The sequence below is a fragment of the Condylostylus longicornis genome, unplaced genomic scaffold, assembly GCF_029603195.1.
Source record: "Condylostylus longicornis isolate FDR11 unplaced genomic scaffold, ASM2960319v2 ptg000005l, whole genome shotgun sequence".
Classification (NCBI taxonomy): Eukaryota; Metazoa; Arthropoda; class Insecta; order Diptera; family Dolichopodidae; genus Condylostylus; species Condylostylus longicornis.
In genome coordinates this window covers 6847940-6865032 of record NW_026577974.1, presented here as the reverse complement: position 1 = coordinate 6865032, position 17093 = coordinate 6847940, and the positions used below count along the sequence as shown (strand labels likewise).

The 17093-nt window shown below is 25.8% G+C and overlaps 3 protein-coding genes across 3 annotated transcripts; 2 read left to right on the top strand and 1 right to left on the bottom strand.

Moving 5' to 3' along the window:
* The first annotated feature begins 7254 nt into the window (after positions 1 to 7254).
* Positions 7255 to 9414, top strand: LOC129614783 (heat shock protein 60A). Its single transcript, XM_055529652.1, has one exon. It carries the CDS (start codon positions 7461 to 7463, stop codon positions 9174 to 9176), a length of 1716 nt encoding a protein of 571 aa, XP_055385627.1. The 5' UTR covers positions 7255 to 7460; the 3' UTR covers positions 9177 to 9414.
* A 298-nt stretch (positions 9415 to 9712) lies between these two features.
* Positions 9713 to 10264, bottom strand: LOC129616222 (signal recognition particle 9 kDa protein). Its single transcript, XM_055531743.1, has 2 exons — positions 10024 to 10264; positions 9713 to 9964 (listed from the first exon to the last, which is right to left on the bottom strand). The coding sequence occupies exons 1-2, from the start codon at positions 10162 to 10164 to the stop codon at positions 9872 to 9874; spliced, it is 234 nt and encodes a 77-aa protein (XP_055387718.1). The 5' UTR covers positions 10165 to 10264; the 3' UTR covers positions 9713 to 9871.
* A 466-nt stretch (positions 10265 to 10730) lies between these two features.
* Positions 10731 to 16254, top strand: LOC129615477 (ribonuclease Z, mitochondrial). The gene is made up of 11 exons (XM_055530725.1): positions 10731 to 11385; positions 11451 to 11578; positions 11640 to 11731; positions 11802 to 11917; positions 13946 to 14111; positions 14176 to 14389; positions 14452 to 14529; positions 14615 to 15162; positions 15242 to 15396; positions 15456 to 15866; positions 15929 to 16254. The coding sequence occupies exons 1-11, from the start codon at positions 10924 to 10926 to the stop codon at positions 16097 to 16099; spliced, it is 2541 nt and encodes an 846-aa protein (XP_055386700.1). The 5' UTR covers positions 10731 to 10923; the 3' UTR covers positions 16100 to 16254.
* The last annotated feature ends 839 nt before the right edge of the window (positions 16255 to 17093 follow it).

Below are 17093 nucleotides of genomic sequence, written 5' to 3'. Positions count from 1 at the left end.
TCTTTTTGCATACTAATAAGATACGGAAGCATACACAAGATGAATTGAATTATAATTAAATGGAAAAACTAAAATTGTATTTGGCCTTAATTATTTCAATTATTTTAATCAATTGTTCATTCAAGTTAAATTAGAGTTCATTAAAGTTAAAAAAGTAAGTTCATTAAATTAAAAAAATTAAAAATATAATTAATTAAAGAAAACTTACCAATTTTTTTCCATAATATATCCGAATTTTTTCCGATTTTTTTCCGAATTTTTTCCGAATTTTCAGCCGAATTGCATATTTATAAGTAAATCTTCAAATTTTAACAATCAAAAATATTCTTAAAAAAAACTCCTTTTTTCCGATTTGGTTCCGAATTTTTTCCGAATTTTTCCGTTTTCCGAATTTTCATCCGAATTATATATTTATAAGTAAATCTCCAAGTTCTACAATCAGAAATTTGCTTTAAAAAAAAACTCCTATTTTTTGCCGAACTTTTTCCGAATTTTTTCCGAATTTTACCGTTTTTCGAATTTTCATCCGAATTTCATACTCGTATTTACAAGTAAATCTCCAAATTTTAACAATCAGAAAAGTGCTTTAAGAAAAACTCCTATTTTCATGTTATCATCCAAATTAATATACCGAATTGACTGGATTTTTTGAGTTAATTTTGGCCCAGTTGACAATTTTTTTTTTTTTTGTTTCTTCATTTCATTTGCATTTTTTTCACCCTTTGTTATCTTTTTGTTTATTTAGGAATATTATGGTCTTATCAAGTTTATTGGCTTATTTCTATATGTAAAAAACCAGCAAAAAAAGAATGTAAAGAAACGGCGGAAGCTTAATTGTATTTCATACATGTTGTTCTTAAAATAACACAATCCTAGAATCCTAGGCAGAATTTTCTTTCGTTTTTATTTTAAATACATGCTTTTCTAAAATAAAAAATAAAAATATTTTACAATGAATTATTTTTTTTTTGTACAAGTCTAACTAAAAACTTTAAAAAAAAAAGATTTAAAAAAAATCGGAATTTCGCTGAATAAATACAATAGACTTTTTTTTTTATATAAAATGCACATTGCACATACACACAATATATTCACACAAGTAACATACATACAACTTATGTACACGTACAATTTCTATATATATTTTGTACACAGAGAAAAACACATACATAATAATGAATATTAGTTTAGAAAGGAAGTTATAGATGGAAAATCAAAAAAATCAAAAAAAAACTTTACAAATAAAATCAATGAAAAATAAATGAGTTTTTCATTCTATATTGTTGCCTGAATCCTAAACTTAATAACATTTTTAAATTGGAAAAACTGTGACTTTGGGAATTTTTTCCTAGTCTCTACTTTTTACTATATTTACGAGTATACGAGTATATATATTTTTTTTAGTAATATAGTATACATTTAATATGTCCAATGCCACATAAATTCAATTATCAAAACGATAGCCACTTGAATTCATTAAAAAATATATGTTTGTGTACCCACATAATGTCACACACATACAAGCATTGAATTAATGAAATACAAAATGAATATGTCTGACAGTTTGAATCAGTATTCAATTGCAAAGCATAAAAAACAATTTTAGATTTTCAAATTAAAGCAGTTTAATACAATGTGTGATACAACGTCGAATACACGCATTAATTGTTCGTTGAAAATTCTCGAAAGAGAAGAGCTCGTTTATTTTGAGAGTATTTGAGTCGTATTTAAAAATATACTCAAATTGACAAAAAAGTGAGTAACAAACAGGCAGAACATTTTTGCATTTCCTTTTTAAACGTGAAATCTATGCGGTGTTTGTCATTGATCTCAACGACTTTTCGATAAACTTACTATAATTTCAGAATTTAATGTCTGATTTGGCTGTTGAATTGTTTTTTCAATTGAAAATAATTAATTTCCAAAAAAAAGAGAAAATAAAATGGCTAGGCAGGGAGTGAAAATAATTTTTTGATTTTATTAATATAAAGCGCCTTTATGTCAAAGAATTTCACTTTTGTGTGCATTCCTTTTCGATATACTCGAACAAAATTTACAAACTTATAAAATTATTATTTCTAGATATATGTACCATATGACAGCTACGATATATATGCTACTTGAACTTAATGTCATTGGCTCGATTTTATTTTCATTTTGCTTTCCAAAATCCATTCTAATATAAACAAAAATATAACAAAACAAAAAAAATATTAAATTTGTATACTAGGGTAACAATTTATTAAACATTTTTTTTTTTGTTTTATTTATATTTAGACTGGTATCAACATTTTTCATTTAATAAAATTTATTGGAAACTCAGAAAATCTACTAGCTATATGTGAAAATGGACAAATAAGTTTAGTGTATAAAAGAATTCTACTTTTATACGGGTAAATATTCGGTCAATTTATTTTGTGGAGAGGAGGAGAAAAAAATAAGAATTTAAAAGTATTTTATTCGAGTCACAAACCCTTACATAATGACAAATAAACAAATAAACTGTTATACCTGCGTTTTTTTAGAGTATCAAAATTTGAATTGAAATTGAATATGTATGTATATATTTTACATATATGTATATACAAGAAATAAATTGTATATTAATTTGTATTTAGGGGCGGCCGACATTCTATATGATCTACATATATGAAAACATATTAATCTCCTTATTTCAACAAAAATTTATTTGAGTATAAAACGTTATGTTTGACAACGGATATTATAGACATTATAATATAACATATATGTATACATACTTATATATATATTTACAAATATATATTTCATTTACATGTCTATATTGTATGAATTTAAATATTTTGTAGTATTTTAGATGCTAATTAAACGTTTAGTTAATTTACAAGAATGAAAATAATTTTAATAATATTTTGAGAGCAAATGAGAGCAATTTGTATAATATTTATTTTTATATATTTACATAATTGTATTTAGTATAACAATATATAGATACCTATAATGTAAACATGTCAAAGGTATATAACATTCATTTAACATTTAACATTTTCAATTAAAAGGTCAATTACTTGTCTAATTTGAAGTTGATTTTTTTTTGTTTTTTGGAATGACATTTTGGCAATTTCAATTTATATATTCTTAAATATACATACGTATATACGTATATATATTGTACATATTTAAATTATTTCAAATAACATTTACATAAATAATATAGCTAGGTTAAATTTCAAAAATTTTCATAAATATAATTCTAAACTAATGAAGATAAAAGGTTAATTATGATGAAAATATTTTATTTTAGTTAATTATAGAAAATAAATAAAATTGGGTTAAAACCAATGGTTTGTAGAGTATACCAATTTTTTTTTCAACAAATTAAAATATTACTTTTAAAAGAAATATTATTTAAATTTTTTTCATTCATTTACAAAAATATGAAAAATAATTGTATACTTTTAGGACGCGGCAAAAAAAAAAAATTGAAAGAGTCGTTAGCATAAAGGACCGAATTAAATGGTTAATAATAGGTAAATGCCTATATATTGTGATGTCATGACATTTACCGTTAGCTTACCACATTTATATAAACTGAAAAAGCTTGCAGTTTTAGAAATATAAGTAGCCGAAAATTCAAATGTTACAAATTCCGAGAGGCCATAGCTTGTGACGGGATGGAGGTGGAGAAAAAATTTTTTCTAACGAAATAAATAATTTTTTAGTATCTGAAACCTACTGAAATCCTAGACTTCTACAACTTGTCTTCTAGAACTCTAAACAATTTCCTTTTGAAGTTTCACATCAAATTGAATACTCTCTACAGGGTTTGGTAAACAATCAATTTAATATGTTATTATTAAAGCCTTCCATTTAAAAAGTGCCTCCGGCGAATTCTCGCATTTTTTCATTATCAAACCTAAAAAATTGTAAGCATTATAATATATCATAAAAGCTTTCATTAAAAAAAGAATTTAAAAATAAAATTAAATTCAAATTTAATTTAAATTCACTACCTTATTCTTTTATAATTATTTTATTTCTAAATTGAAAAGGAGAAAAGAAAAAATTAATTTTTAATGAAACTCCTAAAATTTTTAGAAATTTTTTATACGTCCGAGTAGATAAGTATACATACATATATGTAGATATATTTTTTAACTTTTATACATTCCATTAGAAATTAATGCTTTTATACATTCACCATCCTTATTACTGAAGACTTTTTGAAAAAAAAAACAGAGTATTTAAAATTTTATACAACCTGAGGAACGAATACCTAGATTTGATATAAATATACTTTTGTACAAACCAACCAAGTATATATATTTATGTATATATATATTTATAATTTTTTTTTATTAATGGAGTTCAAAACCGTATTGTAAAACCACAAAACCAAATTGAATAATTTTACAAAATTTTGCCTCCATATTCGTAGATACTTTAAATGGAAAGTATTTTCTAAAATTAATATCTAATAAATTTTGCAAAAGAAAAATTAAAGCAAATAAAATTTCGAAAATTTGGAAAATTTTAATGATTTTGAGAAAATTTTGAAATTACATAATTATATACGTATAGGCTTGAACAGGTTATTCAATGAATTGATTTAAATGGTTTTGTTTTCGTACCTACATGTTTAGAGGACGATGTTTTGCGTCTATGGTTACGTTTTGGTCGCATTGAATTATTATCAAAACGTATGTCAACTAATGGTATACGAGTACTACAGCTAACGAAAGTCAAATAATTTTTCAAGATTTTTGAATTTATATGTAAGAAACTATTTTAAGAATATTAGAAACTTATTGGAAAGGAATTCGTGTTGACCAGCAATTATATTAATATTAAATATTAACCACATACAACACAGGCATACGGCAGTCATAGTGTATCAAGATACTATATACGATCTAGAAAACTGTATATACCGAAAATTAGATTAACTCTTTAGCAATAACCGTTTAGTGATTCACATAATTTTGCCAACCTACTACTTAAAATTTTAATTGTATAACCCTATTTACAAAATATTATGCGATGTACATTTAGCTACAATACGAAACACACGTACATATTATATCATATACATACATACGTACTACAAAATTTCAAATTTGAAATCAATGCAAGTCTTCGCATAACGATCTTAAAAATTCATTAATTTTTCAGAAAAAAAAAATTCATAATTATATGAAGAGGAGAGCCCTCATTATTATTGCTAGAATTTTCATAAATATTCTTTTTTATTGTAATTTATATGCACTTACATATCAACTTACAATAGATTTATATGCGTGCGTAACACATTTTAATCAAAAGTGCGTTCCTATGTGCCTAGCTCTAGCATAATATTACATCAAATTAACCAGGAAAAGAGAATTAAAAAATAATTTATATATTGCACTTTTTCTTTTTACTTAATTAAATATGTGTATACATATATGTACGTTGATGTATTTTAGAAACAATTGAATATAAAAAGTATAATGGGTAATTTTTTAAGCATTTCGGATTTTAATTGTGCAGTATAATTCCAATGGCAATTGCCACAAGCCGAAAAATCTAATTTTCAATAAGAAATTTTTGGTGCAATTTCTGAAAAAAAATTATGAAAATTACAAATTCAAAAATGCATTCGATGCCAAATCATTAATTAAAAAAGGTTTAATTTATCTACAATCAGAAAAATAATTCGAAAAATACATGCATCAATTGGTGGGTCACCGAACACATTTTTAATTAATGTTGAAATGGTAAACCAAATTGGTCTCCTACTGCAAAAAAACAACCCGTTATTCTGCTAGTTAATGTCGGATCAAAGTGCATGGAGGTGGTATATATATATGATACATATGCGTACCTATTTCATGTCCTCGTATTCCAAAGACAATATATCAGACACATCGGTGTATAAATTTTGTAATATTTTCATAAAAAATAGCCTGCAATATGAATAAGAATTTTATTATTTTAATATAAATATGCGTTTAACTTCATAGATATGTATGTATATGCACATATGTACATACATGATTATATATTTCGTTACATGATTATATATTTAGTTAGAATTAATTAGACATTTTATTCTATAAGATTCTATGGTCTTTAATTTTAACGTATACACGCATACATTAATTTCATTCAAATAAAATTTTGAAAATTTTCGTGAAATCTGTTTTCTGATATAAAGTAAATTTAAATTATAAATTCATACTTACAAAATAGCATTACTTTTTTCATAATCACACCAGATTTTCTGGAAGATCACTTATTTTTTGCACCGACGCAAACAAGTATGGAATATTCCATGTAATTCTCGTTTCTAACTTTACATTACAATTAGTAATTATTCTTCAAAGCTTTTCACGCCACGGATGATTGCCCGAGAATTTCTAAGTTAATATTAAATTGTATGTACATCTTTTGATTGTAAATTTGTGTAATATAATAAAAATTTAATTTCAACAAATTTGTTTTATTTTTAATATGAAAATCAAAGAATGTTTGATTATAAATTTAATTTAATAAGATTTTTTGTAAAGACTACTTTAAGACTAATTTTTAAAATGTTTAAAAAAAATGAATTAATAACTATCGATTTACAGTATGCACTAACATCGATAGTTATTTTTATCGACATTAAGCGAGCAGCTCCAGTGTTAGGACATTAACATATTTAATGCTAATTTTGATACAATGAAATTTAGTTTTGCAGTAAATTTTTTAAAGATAATGCCAATGGCTTTTTCATTAATTTATTGTTACCATTTTTATAGTTCTATAACTATTTAAAAAGCGGTAACCAAGCGATTGTACATGAAAGTGGTAACAAAGGCATTGTATTTCGCTTAATCTAGCCCGATTTTCTTATCTAAATTTCCCAACACTGTACAGCAATCAGTAATATTGTCTTTTGCATGATTATTAACACAAACTTAACAACAGAACCGTTTACACTTTGCTTTAAAGCTTCAATTCAATAATTCACCATTAACATAGTTTTGTTACTAACAAAAATTAATCAAAAATGCAAAAATTTATTTAAATTCAAAAAATACTAAAATAATCGTTTAATTTTAGGAAAATGTGTTAAAACTTCAAATGAAAAAAAAACTAATACGAAGTGGATGTGAATGTTATTTGATTTGCAATCACATTTTTGCTTTTGACACAAGATCTGAACATACCAAACGTCAAATCTCCAATAAGATAAATTTGTGTGACGGCAGCGAATTGAACAAACCTAAAGTCACATTTTTTTAAGAAATATCATTAATTGAAGAGTTACGAAAGTGAGATTGATAATTTGTGATTGCCGGTGGAAAGAACTAGAAATTTTTTTGTGAGGAATATATAAATTATATTTCTTGTGTAATATAAGCGATAAAAAAAATCTTAAAAATTAAGTTAAACGCACTCTAACTTTATAAAAAATATTTTTTTGAAATCCTTCATTTAACATAAAATATAAAAAAATGTATTCTGTCGCTAAAATTCTTCGTTCAGCCCCCGTAAGAATGGGATTACGAAACTATGCTAAAGATGTTAAATTTGGTCCAGAAGTTAGAGCATTAATGTTGCAAGGAGTTGATATATTAGCCGATGCTGTCGCTGTAACAATGGGACCTAAAGGAAGAAACGTAATACTTGAGCAATCATGGGGTTCACCAAAGATTACGAAAGACGGTGTAACTGTTGCGAAAGCCATAGAATTAAAAGACAAATTCCAGAATATTGGAGCAAAATTAGTACAAGACGTTGCAAATAATACAAACGAAGAAGCTGGAGATGGCACAACTACAGCAACAGTTTTAGCTAGAGCTATAGCCAAGGAAGGATTCGAAAAAATTTCGAAAGGGGCTAATCCAGTTGAAATTAGGCGTGGTGTTATGCTTGCTGTTGATGCAGTAAAAGATCATTTGAAAAGTATGTCACGAAATGTTAAAACACCTGAAGAAATTGCTCAAGTTGCAACAATATCAGCTAATGGGGATAAAGCCATCGGTAGTTTAATCAGTGAGGCAATGAAGAAAGTTGGTAAGGATGGTGTTATCACTGTTAAAGATGGTAAGACATTGCACGATGAATTAGAAGTTATTGAAGGTATGAAATTTGATCGTGGCTATATATCTCCATATTTTATAAATTCAACTAAAGGAGCTAAGGTTGAATTCCAAGATGCTTTAGTATTATTTTCAGAAAAGAAAATTTCAAATGTTCAATCAATTATTCCGGCTTTAGAATTAGCAAACTCGCAAAGAAAACCTTTAGTTCTGGTAGCAGAAGATATTGACGGCGAGGCATTAAGCACATTAGTTGTAAATCGCTTAAAAATTGGCTTACAAGTCGCAGCTGTTAAAGCTCCAGGTTTTGGAGATAACCGAAAATCAACTCTCACAGATATGGCAATTGCTGCAGGAGGCATAGTATTTGGAGACGAAGCTAACTTAGTAAAATTAGAAGACGTTCAAATTTCTGATTTAGGGAAAATTGGTGAAGTTGTAATTACAAAAGATGATACACTATTTTTGAAAGGTAAAGGAAAGAGAGAGGATGTTGAACGTAGAGTACAACAAATCAGAGATCAGATAGAAGAAACAACTTCCGAATATGAGAAAGAAAAATTACAAGAAAGATTAGCTAGACTGTCCTCAGGTGTTGCATTATTAAGAATAGGAGGTTCAAGTGAAGTAGAAGTAAATGAGAAAAAAGATCGTGTAAATGATGCTTTATGTGCAACAAGAGCTGCAATTGCCGAAGGTATTGTACCAGGTGGTGGTACCGCACTTTTAAGATGTATTCCAAAGCTCGATAAATTAAAAGGAGAAAATGAAGATCAAAATACTGGTATTGAAATTGTTCGCAAAGCCTTAAGAATGCCAACTTTAACAATAGCTAAAAATGCTGGTGTCGATGCAGCCATGGTAGTTGCCAAAGTAGAAAACCTTGATGGTGATGTTGGTTATGATGCTATGGCTTCAGAATATGTTAATTTAATTGAAAAGGGTATTATAGATCCAACAAAAGTCGTTAGAACTGCCTTAGTAGATGCTTCTGGTGTTGCGTCACTACTCACAACTGCAGAAGCTGTAGTTACAGAGCTTCCAAAAGAGGAAGGTGCTGGTGGTATGCCTGGTATGGGAGGCATGGGAGGTATGGGAGGAATGGGCGGAATGGGTGGTATGATGTAGATTCCTTGATTTGAGAATTTTTTTTTTTTTTTGTTAAATTTTGCATATTATATATGTCAGTACGTAGCATTTTACTTTTCGTTTCTGTTCATTTTGGCAGAATATGATTTTCATAATATTAATTTCATTAGTCAGTAATTTTTCTATATTTTAATTGTGAATAGAATTTTTCACATTTTATATATAAAATAGACGTAATAAAATGTTAAAAAAACGAGAAGAAAAAAAACTTTTATTTTTTTGATAAGCCAAACATTGACCCTTATGTTATATCGCACGCACTTAGTTACACATGAAAAAAATGCTAATGATCTTGATCTTAGCTAACCTCTAGGTCATATAACAATGAAGATATTCTATGTATCTACAAGAACTGACGTAGAAGTGAGGAAGACATGAACGAATATTTGAATTTGAGTTTTTTTTTTAATAACTCCATGAATATTGATCATTGGGATTTGAGTATTTTTAGAAAATTAATAAAATTTATACGTGGCATGCACATAATCTACAATTAAAGAATTAAAAAATCTTGATAAAGATGCATATTTCTTATATATTAAATTTCAAAATTTTCAAATACTCGAATTATTTAAATTTTACAATTTTAAAAACTATAGCTTAGAATAAAAAATAACAAATTGAAATGCGCTAGTATTATAGTAGGGGGTGAGTTTTTAATTATAAGATAAAATTTATTCCTTTGATGCCATATGTCCCATAAGATTGCTAGTAAATTTTTCAACCTTTTTCAAATCTGGTACATGTTCAGCTTTATATTGCAAGCACTAAAATAATATTTACTTTTTTATATGAGTTTTTTTTTCTTTTGAAATTTTCAATTTACCTTAACATTATCAGTAACTTTTAGTAATAGGCAACCTTTGGAATGAATATATTTCATTGTATACCGACAAGATTGTGGCTTTTCCATATACATTTGGCTAGCTGCTATTTCAAAATCTTCAAAATCTTTTACATACACCATTATTATATCTGAAAATTTACTATTATTGTCGTGTTTTCTTAAAAAAATTCAATTAAATGTAATTTGACAATATAAATTAGACACGTGCGCTGTAGCTTACTTTGACATTTGAAATGTTAACGTTATTCGTGATTACAAGACTTGATGTCTATGCAACATGTTTCTTGCATTATGCATATCACATTTTTTGCTAAAATTAAACACACTTCCCTACAGTCCACAATTTCTTTATTTTTTAGTGAGAAATCAATATTGCATATCTCACTTCTAGCGTTAAACTAAATTAATGATTTAAAGTAAGAGTTTTAGAATTCAAAATTTGAAATCACAACAGTATTGCATTCCTGTAATACCTTAATTATCCTTTGATAGTTTGAACAAAAATGATTTTGCATTATGAGTTTTCCCAAATTAATGTTTATAAACATTTCAAGTTACATAAATTACGAACCCTGTTTTTTATTTGCTGTTTGCAACAAGTACTTTTGAAAGTAATCAATTTAATACTCCTTTGAATACCTATACGAATGATTACAAAAAAGAGCATATGATTTTGACACGCCGTATTGTTGACAACAAAAAACAATGTGCTAAATTTTATTTCAAAACTCCAAACTCATAAAGTGTAACAACTTTTTGGAAATTCATTAACTTAACAATTATTACTCACTAGTTAACGTAAATTACAAAATGTTACGCAGTTTTAATTTAAAAAAACCAAACTAAAAGATTTATAAAATAACTTAAAAAAATCCATAAATGTTTAGGAATATCAAAATTGCTCTTCAAACCTCCATTCCATTAAATGTAAATAAGTTTCGTGTTTCCACCTTAAGTAATTCAAAATTGAAATTAAATAAACTTCTAATAAGTATGCCAAAAGAACGTGAACATATTGCTGAAGCGCAAAAGCAGAGGCAAAAAATTAAGGAAAAAAGTTCAAAATATATACCCGGCACGGTTAATTTACAAGTTCTTGGGAATGGATCAAGTTCAGCACCAGCTGTTGTTTATTTATTTACTGATCAAAATAGATATTTGTTTAATTGTGGAGAAGGTACACAAAGATTAGCTCATGAGCATAAAACAAAATTATCACGTTTAGAGCATATTTTTATGACACGTACAAGTTGGGATCGTTTAGGTGGTTTACCAGGTTTAACATTAACAGTTCAAGATTCTGGTGTACCAAATTTAACATTACATGGACCACCCGGTCTGGTAAATTAACTCAAAAGAATATTTCTTTAAATGTAAAAGTAAACTTCTTTTTTTTTTATCAACAGGATGAAATTTTTCGTGGAATGGAACGTTTTGTTGTCCTAAAAGATTTAAAAGTAAGTACTGTAAATTATGAAAATGGTGGAGATTTTGAAGATCAAGTTATGACAGTAAAATGTATTCCATTAAAAATGTAAGTTTTGTTTTTTTTTTTTTTAATAAAGGAGCAGATTATTAATTTTTATGATTTATAGTGATAAATATGAAAACAATAATGATGCCAAGTCAAGTGATTTAAAAGAAGAAATTCCAGAGATTGATGATACAGATTATTATGAATATGAAAGTAAGTACCTACCTACCTAGTTTTAGTATATAAAATAAAGATTTATTTTGAAATTGAATTTTTATTTTAGATAAAAAGAAGGATGAAAGACAATCACCAATTTCGATTAATGTTAAAAATATTTCATCAGAAAATTATCAGCGAAGAGAAGAATTTATGACTTGCGCCTACATATGCAAATTGAAGGTAAATTACGAGCACATAGAAATTATTTCATCATCTAATTTATTTTCGCCTCAGATTTTTTATGGTCATTATAAATTTGTATTAATTCGTTCCGGGACAACTCTTTATAAATATAAATTGTATCCCAATTATCGTTTATCAAATATTTTGGCAAATTAATGCGATTATTCAAATCTAAAATAAAGTAATGATTTTTTGTTTCATTACTTTTAAAATCCAATAAAGATTCATTTGCATTTGTAAGATTTTTCTCGTTACTCAATAATATATCATTTTTTTCAATTGGGATTTTTGGAGAATTGAAATCAAAATTAAAAATGACACGATGTATATGATCTTTAATTGCTTCAAAAATCATAATTTGAATTTCTTCTTTAGTTAAAAATTGCTTTTCATTATTTTCATTAAAGTTATTTTTAAGAGAATCAAATATTTGATTAATTTCTGATTTTATATCAATTGCATTTATAAGTTTTTCTTTAAAATCTTTATGAAATATAGAATTTTTATAATCAATAATTGCCTGATTTTTATCTAAATATTGTAATTCAATTCTCTTAATTTTATATAATGATGGTTCTGTTGATATTAGAGATGAGAACGGTTTTGATTCCCTTATTTTATATTTTGAATTACAGAATGATGGTTCTGTTGATATTAGAGATGAGACCGGTTTTGATTCCCTTATTTTATATTTTGAATTACATTCAGTAGAATCAGAATCTATACTAGAACTAGATGATTTGCATTGACATAAAAATTTTTTTGATATTTCTCCAGTTGTTACAAAAGTGCACAATGGTTTTATTAAAGAATCACACATATTTGTATTGTATTTGATTCCAAAATCAGAAATTTTATTGATGGCATTATCAAGATGTTTTTTAAATGTATCAACAACACATAGATTAATTTTATTTCCATCTCGTGAATCTTTATTGAAATGGTTACTGAAATGATATTAAAAAAATTGGACGAATTGGAATAAGAATGAAAAGTTTTTAAAAACTTTACCATTGATTCATTTTTATTAAAAGTTGTTTAAGATCAACCAAAACTTGTAAACAATTTGTTTTCAATTTCTGGTATTTTAACTTCTGTTCACTTTGTAGTGTACCGATAAAATTTAAAAATGATGCCATTTTTTCAATATCTTTAGCATTTTGTTCTTTAAATCTTCGTTCCTCATTTTTTCTAATATAATCACTAATTAAATCAACAGTAATTGCTTTATTAGCTACTTCAATATCTCTTATATCATCTTGTTCATCCTTATCCATTTGGTACTGAATACAATCTAATTCTCTTTGCATTTTTAAACGTGAAAATTGAATTTTCTCATAACAATCCTCAATTAATTCTTTCATCATTTTATCATATTTTTTATCATATGATTTTTTAATTTTTATAATTTTATTTTGAAATTTTTCAATAATTTTCTTACGAAATCTTTCAAATTTTTCATTATTAATTTTATTTTGTTTGTCCAATGCATAACGCAGTTTTAAATTAGCTTCGAAACGTTCAAATTCAGAATTCTCTTGAATTGCTTTTTGTAATTTTAAATTTTCTTTCTCTTCAATCATTTTTTGAAGATTTAAGATTTGATCTCGTGAATAATTCAATGATGTTGCATTTATTGTATCTACAGAATTAGTATTAATCTGGCATTGTTCATGTTCCGATTTATAGTCAACTGGGATATTATGCCCTTTATTAGTTTTCAATAACATTTTTGCTATCGGTGACATTTGATCATATAAAATTTTCCCAAAAATTTTTCCTTGATTTTTATATAATTGTTCCAATGTTGGAAAATCTTCTTTTTCCAAAAGTTTCATTCGTTTTTCTAAACATTTGATTATTGTTTTCGATTCAGGTAAACAAGAATCCATTTTGTAGCACAAAAATTAATTGATTTGTTTTTATTAAATTTTGATATAACCGGAATTTTCTACAATTTTTGATTTAAAAAAATTAAATTAGATTTATTTCTGACAAAAAACAAAATATTTCTTTTAATTTTAGCCTAAACCTGGATCATTAAATCTAGAAAAATGTGTTGATAAAGGTGTACCACCCGGACCATTACTGGGTCAACTTAAAAATGGTTTTGATGTAGAATTACCGGATGGAACAATTGTAAAGTCTGATGATGTACGGGCTCCAACTGATCCTGGGCCTGTATTTATATGTATGTAAAATATTTAATAATTATTATTTACTTACATAAGGTTTTAATATTTTTAAAATTTTAGTTATCGACGTTCCAAATGAAGATTATCTAGTCGCATTAGAGAAACAAGCAAATTGTTTTGAAGATTATCAAGCAAAATCAGAAAATGAAGATAATAAGGCTATTTTAATAATTCATTTTACACCACAGAATATTATACAAACAGAAGCATACAAAAAATTCATGATGAAATTTCCAAATACAACTCAACATTTAATATTGAATTCTTCTAATAGGTAAGACTATTATAGCCTTTCAAATACTTTTAAAATATATAGCTCTAAATATTTTTTATTAGATTTTCTGGTTATGTAGCTACTCATCGTATTCAATATCAATTAAATCAAATTCACAGTGGAATCTTTCCATTGCTTAAGTAAGTATTTTTGTTGTTAAATTGTTCGAGTCGGTTTTCTTGTCCAATTTAATATCGTTAAAAAAATTCTTTTGTTTCCTTTTAGGGAGAGCATAGATTTAAATATAGATCAATTAGAAAGGCCAACAAAAAAGTTGAAATTATTACCAGACAATATTAATTCACAAATTAAAATTATAGAAAAAGAAAATTCTCTTAATTGTATACCAGATGTAATTACTTTAACTTCTTTTAATTTAAGACCAAAAAAATCATTAGATAGATCATATGAACCTCAATTTACACCAGATGAATATATTGAAGAAACCCATGCGGTAGAAGGATTTTTAGAATCACTTCATAATTTCAAAAATATTTATAATAAAATAAATTCTGAAGAGAATGATGATTCTATTACAAAATTAAATTATCCAAAAATTTTATTTCTGGGAACAGGTTCATGTATTCCCAATAAAACACGCAATGTTAGTTCAATACTTTTAAATATAAATTCTAGTTCTTGTATATTATTTGATTGTGGTGAAGGTACTTGGGGTCAAATAATAAGATTCTATGGAGAAAATGAAGCATTAGAAATTTTACATAATTTAAAAGCGATATTTGTTTCACATTTACATGCAGATCATCACATAGGTAATCTTATATTACTGAAAGAATTGTTATTGTTGCATACTTATAATAAACTTATTTAATATATAATTTTTACCTTCAGGTCTAATAGGATTATTAAAGGCTCGCCAATTGTTAAAAATTGAAACACCCATACTTCTATTTGCCCCTGCACAAATTAAAAATTGGTTAAATTTTTATGATAGACGAATCGAAAAACTTTCTACAGAATATTCTTTAATTCCTAATGCTGATTTGGTATAAATTTTTTAAATAAATTTTCTATAATAACTAATAATATCATTTTAATTCTTTAGATTACAACCCCCTATAATACATTATATACAGAAGAAATGGGTATTAAATCTATATCAACTTGTCTAGTACGACATTGTCCTCATGCATTTGGTATTGCAATTGAATTAATTGAAGAATTTAATATGAAACCAATAAAAATTACATATAGTGGTGATACAATGCCATGTGATGAATTAATTAAATTAGGAATGAATTCAACTATTTTAATACATGAAGCAACAATGGAAGATGAATTACAGCATGAAGCAATATATAAAATGCATAGTACAGTTTCACAAGCTATAAGTCAAGGTGAAAGAATGCAATCACAATATACAATTTTAACACATTTTAGTCAAAGATATGCAAAATTACCAAGAATTGAAAATGATATTGGACAAAAAGTTGGTCTAGCTTTTGATAATATGGAAGTATGCCTAAATTAACGTTGTATAAAGCTTTTATATAATATTAATTTTAATTTTTTTTTTAGATATGTTTAAAGGATATTAAATATTTACCTTTAATGTATCCAACTTTAAAAATTATGTTTACAGAACATTGTGAAGAATTAGAACAAAAAGCTGTTAAACGTGCCCTCAAAAAAGAAAGAAAACGTCAATCGATACCAGAAAATAAAAATTTTAAAGAAATTACTAGATGACATTATAAAAGAAATTTGAATTTAATTAAATCAGAAAAAAAAATTAAAAATTTTATAGGATTTTTCAAAATACAATTATAATTATACTTATAAAAATTTATTAAAATATTAAAAATTTTTGCATAAAATGCTAAAATTCTTTAAAAATAAAAAATTAAAAAAATATTAAGTATTCTCAATTTTTAATTTAATAAAATTATTTTGTTCTAGTTGGAATTTTAGTATTTTATTTACTTTAATTAAGAAGTGGATCGGATTTTGTTAACATGAAATTGTTGTAAATTTATAAAATTAGTAAATTCTAATTCAAAGGTCACGAGAAGAGCTTAGTACACACCACTGTACTAAGACCTATGAATTTGAATTACAAAATTTATATTATTTCTTAACAGGCACTCATAAATTCTATTTAATTTTAAGTATGCTAAATCAGAGAATTTTCAAAAATTCACTTTTAATTTAGTTCTTAATATGAAGCATGTTTTATATATCCAAACTGGAAAGTCTGTAAAAATACCAGAATTTTTCATAAACGCAATACTGCAAACACAATACTGCAAAAATATAACTTGATAAATATGCAATAAATTTTTCTATAAAATTTTAATTATTCTATAAAATCAAAACAGTTCATAAGATTTAACTGCGCTGCTCATACTAATTTCGCAGTGTTACTAAAAATTAGTCACGTATGTTGCAAATTAGGTTTCCTATATTTGTTTATGAACACAAATATTTCGCAATTTTCACTGTATATCGCAATATACAGCGTTTACGAAAAGATCTACTATGTTCGAAAATAGCAGTTGTACTTAAAATTCTAAAGGAATTTTTAAATGTTTTTTTTTTTTTTTTAAACTACTGCCAAAAAATATAATAAATTAGAAGTTGAGCAGAATAGAAAAAATGTTTGATATTATTTCACAATTAAATTTTTTTCTTTTTTTTTATTAGATGAAAAAATCTCGAAAGACGAAGAAGGACGGCGCTATCT

Bases quoted from the DNA above. Each gene is read 5' to 3' on its own strand.
- LOC129614783 (XM_055529652.1), top strand. From the start codon at position 7,461: ATGTATTCTGTCGCTAAAATTCTTCGTTCAGCCCCCGTAAGAATGGGA.
- LOC129615477 (XM_055530725.1), top strand. From the start codon at position 10,924: ATGTTTAGGAATATCAAAATTGCTCTTCAAACCTCCATTCCATTAAAT. The intron at 14,112-14,175 runs GTATGTAAAATA...TTAAAATTTTAG, and splicing joins TCCTGGGCCTGTATTTATAT to TTATCGACGTTCCAAATGAA. The intron at 15,867-15,928 runs GTATGCCTAAAT...TTTTTTTTTTAG, and splicing joins TAGCTTTTGATAATATGGAA to ATATGTTTAAAGGATATTAA.
- LOC129616222 (XM_055531743.1), bottom strand. From the start codon at position 10,164: ATGGTGTATGTAAAAGATTTTGAAGATTTTGAAATAGCAGCTAGCCAA. The intron at 9,965-10,023 runs GTAAATTGAAAA...ATATTATTTTAG, and splicing joins AAGTTACTGATAATGTTAAG to TGCTTGCAATATAAAGCTGA.